Consider the following 9116-nt stretch of genomic DNA (forward strand, 5'->3'; position numbering starts at 1 on the left):
TTGTTTTTGACTCTATAATAAGGAGAGTAAACTGTATTTAATTTTCCAGGACCCTTTTTTTTCTTCTTAACTTACATTCCTAGGAATTATCTACTTTGGGGCATGTCACTGTGATTCATTCTTTCTGATTGCTGATTTATACTGCACCCTCTGAATATATTACATATATCCATCCTTTCTTCTTGGTGGACACTTGAGTTGTGATTGAGGATTGAGGACAGGTCTGCTTGGAACATATATGTGCTCGCCTCCTGCACACATGTGCCAGATTTTCTCAGGGGTCTATAACTAGGAACAGAACTGCTGGATCACAAGTGAATTCAGCTTTAGGTATCACCTCTTCTTTGACCTCATTCCCCCCCACCCCCCGCTCCACTCTCCACCCTATGCTCCAGTCACTCTGACCCCCCTCTCCTCGAATAGCCAAGTCCTTTACAGCCCCCAGACCTTTGCACTTGCTGTCCTCTCTACCTGGAGATCTTTCCCTTAGGGCTTCCCATGGCTGGCTTTTACTTATCCTCTAGGACTCATTCAAACACAACCTCCTCAGCCCAAATGTCACTCTCGCTGGCCCCCATCTAAGTGAGCTACTCCCATTCCCACCCCACTCACTCACGTGTCATTCTCTTTATAGCACCTACCACCAAAATCAGAAATAGCCTTTAAAAAAAAAATTTGTTGATTTTCCCCCTCCTAGTCTCAAGCTCCAAGAGCCCTGGGATCATGTCTTGTTCACAGCTGCACCCCAGTACAGCCTGATATAGAGAAAATATGGAACAAAGATTTTTTTATTGAGGTGGGTACTAGTATCAAGCCCATGTTAGAGATGAGAAATGTAAGGCTTCGAGAGGTTAAGCCATGTGCCCAAGGTTGCAGAGCTTGGAGGTGGCAGGATTTGAATTCACGTATGGCCAGTTCCAAAGCCCGTGCTCTTTCCTGGAAGAGGCTGGTTTGTTCTGATGTGAATTTTCCTTCCCCCACCCCTGTTATCAGTAGGCCATTCAATGCCACCTGTGTGGCCACAGAGTTCCCTTATGTGGCCACACAGGTGGCACTATGTAGAACTCCAGGTCCTGCTGCTGGCTGTTATCCACAACTCCCCCCGCCCCACATCTGCAGTGTGTGAGGTCATGGCCTTGGACCATGGGAGACCTGGCCTTCCACCATCTGTTCCGGAAATGGGGCCCAGTCCACCCCCCTACCAACCCTCTGCCCTATATTAGAGTCCCAGGCTCTGGGTCTCTTTCCTATCGCAAAAGGCACAATGATCCGGCTGCTGAGTTCCCTCCTATTGGTGGCGCTTGGTAAGACCCCAGCCTGTGTTTGTGCTGCACTGGTTTAGGAGCCCTTGAAGTCTGCTACCTGCCCTTGGCCTCATAAACCCAACGTCTATAGGAGGGGGTCTTTAGCTTGTACCTAGAGCATGCTTGTGGGGGCTTTCATCTTGCTGCTGGGACAGGATATTGGAAGGGAAGCCATGGATGGACCAGCTGGGGAGAAAGACCCAAAGGGCTATGGTAGGAGTCCTCAATGATGGCGGTAAACATAGCCTAATAATGGTGACGAGTTTGGGCTCTGTGGTTAGACTGCTTAGGTTGGAATTTCTGCTTCTTTACTTAACTTACAACTCTCCTCTCACACTCCTTCTACCCCGCTCCATATTCTGTGATCTAACCTTTTCCTGGTCTCTCTGCCATATTACATTCCAGCTCAGGGCCACCTCCTTCAAGCAGCCTTCTTTGGCTGACAGTGATGGTAACAGATAACGTTAATCGAGTGCTTACTATATGCCAGGAAGAATGCTAAGGATTTTTTCTTCTATTGTTTCATGTAATTCTCACATGAGGTTAGTCCTATTATTATCCTCACTTTACAAATGGGAAAACTGATCCTCAGAGAAGTAGAGTAGCCCATCTTAGAACAAGGGACAGAGCTTCACTTTGAACCCAGGCAGTCTTACTCCAAAGTCACTTCTTTTCGTGATAATAGCTATCACTTCTCAAAGGCTCTTAGGTCTAGGCACTGTTCTAAGTGCACCAAATCCTTCATGTACATCCCTGGACTCCTAGGACTCTGCTCTAGTCCAAATGCTCACCGTTTTTATGCGGCTACTGTGGTTCAGAGAGGGGAAGAGGCTTGCATGGGGTCACATAGCTAATTTGTGGCACAGCTGGGACTGGGATCCAAGCTTCTTCTTTGCTTTTTGGTCCCTCTAGCTGATTGACACCTCTACTCTCCCTTTCAGCCTCCGGCTGTGGCCGACCTTCTTTCAACCCATCCACCCGTGTGGTCAATGGTGAGGACGCGGTCCCCTACAGCTGGCCCTGGCAGGTAAGAGTAATACCAGCAGGACTGTTTCCTGCCATAGGCTCTGCACCGCATGCTCTGACCACAAGGCATACAGTCCTTGCCCCATTGCTTTGCTTCTGGTATCCACTTCAGCTTCCAAAGGCCAGAAAACCCTTGGACAATCCACTCCCCATGGATATTTTGCCCATTAAACCTGTAACCCTCACCGAGCTGTTTACAAGTTAAAAGTGGAATCTGGGGAGGGCAATGTTTAACCCAAGGGTTGGTGCACTAAGTGGAATTTCAGGCTCTACTTACAGGGTGGTGCAAAAGTACATTTACAGTTGTTTATATGGAAAATAATCGTCGTCGGCATCCGTCCGTCTCGAGAGACGATGGTGTAGCTTCTACTGAAGCTACAGAGCCTGGGCAGGGTGATATGGAGGGTCTGCTGTTGCCCATGCAGCAGACCCCCCCTCTCTTCGCAGCTGAAGGGTCCAAGGGAAAGACGGAGTCAATACAGCTTGGCTTCAGGTGCGCCGCAGGAGTTGCCGGTGTTGACTACAACGTCAAACCGCCTTAGGGACTCCGGCTCCGGATTTTCTGTCGGGGTTTACTCCCTTAGCCTTTCCCCTGAAGAGGTATGCCGCAAGGCAGCGGAGGTTTTTTGGAGTCAGAGTTTTCCTTCTCTGATGTACCCTGACTGGAAGATCGAATAGTTAATAAATAATAATAACGAGAATAAACTGTTTTCCATGCTCACAACTGTAAACCTACTTTTGCCCAACTCTGTATAGGGAGGGAGATCTTGGGGGACTCATTTCTAGACTTCCTGAATTATATAAAATGGCCATACGGTTTAAGAGCAATAAATGGATAAAAGGCTTTATAGAAGTCAGTGGAGGGAGGCACAGAGGGCTAGACTCACTGGACTAACACAGTAACAGCTAGCCACATACGGTTATTTAAATTTAATTTAATTAAAATTAGATAATGTTGCCCCAGTTGGGTAGCTCAGTTGGTTAGAGTGTCATCCTGATATACAAAGGTCATGGGTTTGATCCTTGGTCAGGGCACACGTAAGAATTAACCCATGAATGCATAACTAAGTGGAATAACAAATCAATGTTTCTCTCTCTCTTTTCCTTTCTCTCTCTAAAAAAAAAATCAGTAAGTAAAAATTTAAGATACATAAAAAATATTTCCATCATGACAGAAAGTCCTATTGGATTGCACTAGTTTGTAGCAGAGGTCAGCGAACTTATTCTATAAAGAACTAGGGAGTGAATATTTTATCCTTTGTTAGCCATATAGTTGTTTTTTAATTTTATTTTATTATTGTTCTATTATAGTTGTCCCAGTTTTCCCCCCATTGCTCTCCACTGCCCTACCCACAGTCGATCCCCACCCTGTTGTCCACGTACATGGGTCATTTATACATGTTCTTTGATGAGATCCTTTCCCTTCTTTCCCCTTCTCTCCCTCCCTCCTCCCCTCTGATCACTGTCAGTCTGTTCCTTGGTCCCATGCCTCTGGTTCTATTAGTTTTTATGGCAATGATGTATCTCTACTATTGTAGCATGAAAGCATCCATAGATGCTATGTAAATGAATGAGTGTGACTATTTCCCAGTAATCTTATGTACAAAAACAGACCATTAGCCCAACTGGCCCATGGGCAATAGTTTGCCAACCCCTGGTTTAGATCGAGCTTTTGAAAATCAGAATGTAAGAAATGAGAAGAGAGGCAAAGGACCTGGGGTGGGTTGTGCCTCAGAGGGCCCGAGAATCCTTGAAAGAACTGAAGTTCAAAAGAACTGGGGGCCTGATAGAACAGAGGGCCCTGGGGTTCTCAAGACAGAAGGTTAAAGGACAGGGAACGTTGAGGTCCCCAGGAAGGTCATAGGACTGGGGGTTGGAGGGCTTTGCAGAGTCAGAATGGGATTCTAGTGGAAAAGTGACAGACAACTGCACCATGAGCAGTTGTATAGTTTCAGCACGGCCTGTTTCTAAAGGACACCATTGTTTTCTGCATAAACAAAGTCCTCTGGAGTTGTACAGTGCACAACTCATACAGCCACGGGTAGCAGCCCTCATGGTGGGGTCCACACCGCTCAGGCTTCTTCCTCCCTGGCCCCCAGATCTCCCTGCAATATGAGAAGAATGGAACCTTTCACCACACCTGTGGTGGCAGCCTCATTGCTCCTGAGTGGGTCATGACTGCCGGCCACTGCATCTCGTGAGTTCTCTCCTTGCCCTGTCCCTGCATGTGACTCAGGCAGGCCACAGTGGGGTGGGTGACTGTGGGAGGGAGGGAGGGAGGCTAATCAGGCCTGGACTAACCTTATCTCCACTGGCAGGAGCTCCCTGACCTACCAGGTGGTGTTGGGAGAGTATGACCGGGCTGAGAAAGAGGGCCCCGAACAGATCATCCCCATCAATGCTGAGGACCTCTTCGTGCACCCACTCTGGAACCCCAACTGCGTGGCCTGTGGGTAAGTGAACTCTCAGGCCTGCGACCTAGGGGCTTCTCTCTTCATCCCTCCATGATCCAAAGCCAATTCCAAGAAGACTCCCAGTGTCAGTGGGGCGGAGTCCAGCAACCTGTACCTGGATCCTACATGTTGAGGGGTGGAGCCAGCAGAGCCTTTAAGGACTGTCCACACCAAACCTCTCTCCCTAAGGAGGGGACACTAGAGCCCAAGGAGGGGCAGGGACTCCCCCAAGTCCACTTGGCTAGTTGGTTTCAGGACCCAGGATTCCCCTGGAACCCGCTCTCCCAAGTCCAAGGGTTCCTCCATTCAATGGACGTCCCCAGTGCATCCTGGGTTCCCATCACCATGGGCAAAGGGAGACACAATGGACTAAGAGTCAGGCTCTAGCACTAAGCTGCTGTGCGGCCTGGGAAAGTCACTGCCCTTCTCTGGGCCTCAGTTTTACCACTTGTCAAGAGTGAACTTCTGGGCTTCCTGGGGGGTTATGAGGGTCAAGGAGCAATCACTGGGTGAGGATGCAAGGCAGGGCCTCTAAGCCTCTCAACCATATTCAAAATTGTGTATCTGGATGGCTCAGCATTTTCCAGTGGGAAGGTCAGAAAAGAGTGTGGATCCCCTAAAAGTGCATAGCAGGAGTGAGGAACCATGATGATAATACCTTGACCCGTCGGAACCTGGGGTCAGTGGAGAGAGAACTCAGACCCAGGAGAAGTGACTTCAGAGACAAGCAGGTGGATGAAGACAGACAGCAGGGGGTCTCAAAGCGTGGTGCCCAGGCCAGCAGCATCAGCATCCCGCGGAAACTTGTTGGAAATGTGAATTTTCGAGCCCCAGTCAGACCCCCTGTATCAGAATCTCTGGGGTGGGGCCTAGCAACCTGTGTTTTAATAAGAGTCCCTGGTGATTCTGATGCAGCTGAAGTGTGAGGACCACTGGGGTAAATGCTGAGGATATTTGTGAAGGTCAAGGGTGAACAGGGAGCACAGGGGCCCAGACAGAAACGGGGTCCAGCCAGGAGGTGAAATATCTGGAGCAAGGGCTGGGAGGTGGGGGTTGGTCTGGCCAGAGGACCACGCTCCATGACTCTTCCCTCCTCCCCAGCAATGACATCGCCCTCATCAAGCTGTCTCGCCCTGCCCAGCTGGGAGACTCAGTCAAGCTTGCCTGCCTCCCTCCGGCCGAGGACATCCTGCCCAACGAGGCGCCCTGCTACATCAGCGGCTGGGGCCGTCTCTATAGTACGTGCTGACTCGCCACCTAGCCACAGGGACAGCGGACAGAAAAACAGGGCCTGGGAGCTGGGATTGAGGACAACACTAGGACCAGTCCTTGGCCTTTTCTTCCCATTCTTCCTCCAGCAGAAGTCTTCTCCCACCATCCTCCCCCATGTGAATATGTTCCATTGAACATTTTTAGTGTCTCCTGAGTGCCAGGTGCTGGGGATGCAGGTAGACAAAGCAGATAGGACTATATAACTAGTGGGAAGAGAGTCCTCACCTTCCCCATCAGAAGAGCTGCCTGCCCCAAACCCTCCACCCCACACTGGGGCTCCCAGCCCTGACTCCCAGACCCCAGCCTGATCCCTGCACCCCAGGACCCCCCACTCAGTGCCCTCCACCCCCACAGCTGGTGGGCCACTCCCCGACAAGCTGCAGCAAGCCCTGCTCCCTGTGGTGGACTACGAGACCTGCTCCAAGTGGAACTGGTGGGGCAGCTCCCTGAAGAAGACCATGGTGTGCGCTGGCGGGGACATCCGCTCCGGGTGCAATGTGAGTCAGCTCTCACCTTCCCGAGGTAGTGCTGAGCTATAGCCACCTGGCTGAGAGGGCAGGGCCCTGGGTACCATTGCCATCTGCCTGGGAGGCGCAGGAGGAATCTTGCCTGCTTGTCCCGTTCAGCCTCCAGGCCAGAAGGACTGACTGGGAGAAAGTCAAGTAGTCCAGACATATATTCTCAGCCTGGGAGTCTTGACCTTTGGATTCCAGTCCTAGCTGGCACACTGACTTGACCTGGGCAAGTCACTTTCCCTCTGTAGTCCTGAGGCTTCCCTGTCAGCACAGCAAGGGATATTGACCTCTAAAGTCACCTTTGACTCTGTTATCCTGAAGTTATAATTAAACCAAACTATCATTGTATTATAAGTATGAACAATAACATTAATAGTTAACTGCAGAACTAATAATGGAAACTACTATTTATTAATTTCTTCCTTTCTACTAGGCATTGTGCTAAGATCATACACCTATCATCTCGTTTAATTCTCACAATCCCGTAAGACTGCTACTATTTCCCATCACAGAGGAGCAAACTAAGGTTCAGACAGGTCAAATACCCCCCAAGTCAGGACAAATTCCACTCCTTGAAGCTCAGACATGCCTCAGTCCCCCGCTGCTCTCTGATGATTCCAGGGTGACTCTGGAGGACCCCTCAACTGCCCTGCTGCAGATGGCTCCTGGCAGGTCCATGGCGTGACCAGCTTCGTTTCTGCCTTTGGCTGCAACACCCGCAGGAAGCCCACTGTGTTCACGCGTGTCTCAGCCTTTAATGACTGGATCCAGGAGGTGAGCAGGCAGGCTAGCCAGGAGGGCTCCAGGGGCTGCTCTTCAGCAAGGTGCCGAGGGGAGGGACAATGGTGGGGGAGGAGGGACTCAAAGGATTCTACAGGTCAGTGGTGAAGGGACCTTTGGTGACATTCTAGAGGGTTTGGGCATGTTTTCTGCTACAGTGTGGCCCCAACAACTTTGATGGCCTCTGGGTGGAGCTCTGAACTACTGCTGAACTTCCTTATTTCAACAAGTGTTTATGAAGTGCCCCCTCTAGTCCAGGACTTTTCTTGTCATGAAGGACAGAGAGATGTGTCTGAGGGCTGCCTCGTGGGGGGAGCAATAATGATGAGCTGTGATAGGAGAAGCTCAGGCCCCAGTGAGGGTACCAATATCATCTAGAGTTGAATGGTCAGGGGAGATTAATAATGTTCATAATAGTAATAGTCATCGTTTATAAACTACTTAAATATGTATCAGGCACTGTAATGAGCATCTTAGTTAATAGTTTAATTTAGAACCCCGATGAGGTGAATGATTACCCCCATTATGCAGATGAGGAAACAGGCTCAGAGAGATCAAGTCATTCTCCCAGGGTCACAAAGCTAATGAATGTCATGGCTGGGAGTTGAACCCAGTTCCATCTGGCTTTAGAACCTGTACTTCTAACTAGATTATTCTGAGGATTTTTCTCTCTGTTTTTCTAGACCATGGCAAGCCACTAGAACCAAAACCTGGGTGACAATACTGATCAACACTCTGCAAAAACAATAAAGTTCTTTCAGAAAATCCCAACTCAAGTCTTGCTTCCTTCTTTGACTCACCTCTTCACTTCCAACCCTTTCCTAAAATCATAGATTTGATATGTAAAGACAAGACGAGGTCCAACCCATTTACATGAAAATGAGAAGGAAAAAAAAAGAGAGACCCAGAGAGAAGAGGGAGTCACTACAGGGAGACCAACCATCCCAATTTGCCTGGGACTGAGAGGGTTCCCAGGACTCAGGACTTTCAGTGTTGAAACTGGGAGAGTCCTGGGAAACTAGCTGGTCACCCTGTATAGCCACACACAATCACTGGCTTTTCAATGTAAGCAGAAAAACATGGTAGAATCTGCAGAAAAACTGAATTTTCCAGCTCCTTGGGAGGCTCATGGTGGAGTGGGAAGGGCCATGTGTTTTCTACTCCCGTTGATGGGCTAGGGGAGAAGGACTACAGTCATTCATTCATTCAACAAGCATTCATTCCTTGTTCCAGAAAAGGGCTCAGAGGGGAAAGACAGCATGGCTCCTGCCCCGAAATAGCTCATTATTTAGATAGAAATAAGCATATCAGAATCATCCACTAAAACATTTACTAGCACCTTCTCTGTAGAAAGTTCAGGACTGGGACTACAGAGGTGTGTAGACAACCTGTGGGACAGCCCTTGCTGTGGGAGGAGCAGATGTGTGCACAATGCTGAAAATGAGGTTGGAGCCCCATGAGCTGTTGTTGAGGTTCAAGAATGCTCCATGCAGCCAAAAGCAACATGAAAAACAACTAATTGAGCCCTGGCTGGTGTGGCTCAGTGGATTGTGTGCCAGCCTGTGAACCAAAGGGTCATTGGTTTGATTCCCAGTCTCGGCACATACCTGGGGGTGTGCAAGAGGCAACGGCACATTGATGTTTCTCTCTTTCTCCCTCCCTTCCCCATTCTCTAAAAATAAATAAATAAATAAAATCTTAAAAGAACAAACAAAAACTAATTCCTTTACTAACATTTTTCCTGGATATTGTGAAAAGGAAAAATG

General features: G+C 49.0%; 1 protein-coding gene across 1 annotated transcript; it reads left to right on the forward strand.

Moving 5' to 3' along the window:
• Window positions 1-1222: 1222 nt before the first annotated feature.
• Window positions 1223-8121, forward strand: LOC150014318 (chymotrypsin-like elastase family member 3B). Its single transcript, XM_090268749.1, has 8 exons — window positions 1223-1304; window positions 2246-2331; window positions 4430-4527; window positions 4649-4783; window positions 5885-6021; window positions 6410-6552; window positions 7192-7344; window positions 8034-8121. Exons 1-8 carry the CDS (start codon window positions 1265-1267, stop codon window positions 8049-8051), a joined length of 810 nt encoding a protein of 269 aa, XP_090124875.1. The 5' UTR covers window positions 1223-1264; the 3' UTR covers window positions 8052-8121.
• Window positions 8122-9116: the final 995 nt, after the last annotated feature.

Source organism: Furipterus horrens, unplaced genomic scaffold, assembly GCF_987537825.1.
Source record: "Furipterus horrens unplaced genomic scaffold, mFurHor1.1.pri manual_scaffold_3, whole genome shotgun sequence".
Lineage (NCBI taxonomy): Eukaryota > Metazoa > Chordata > Mammalia > Chiroptera > Furipteridae > Furipterus > Furipterus horrens.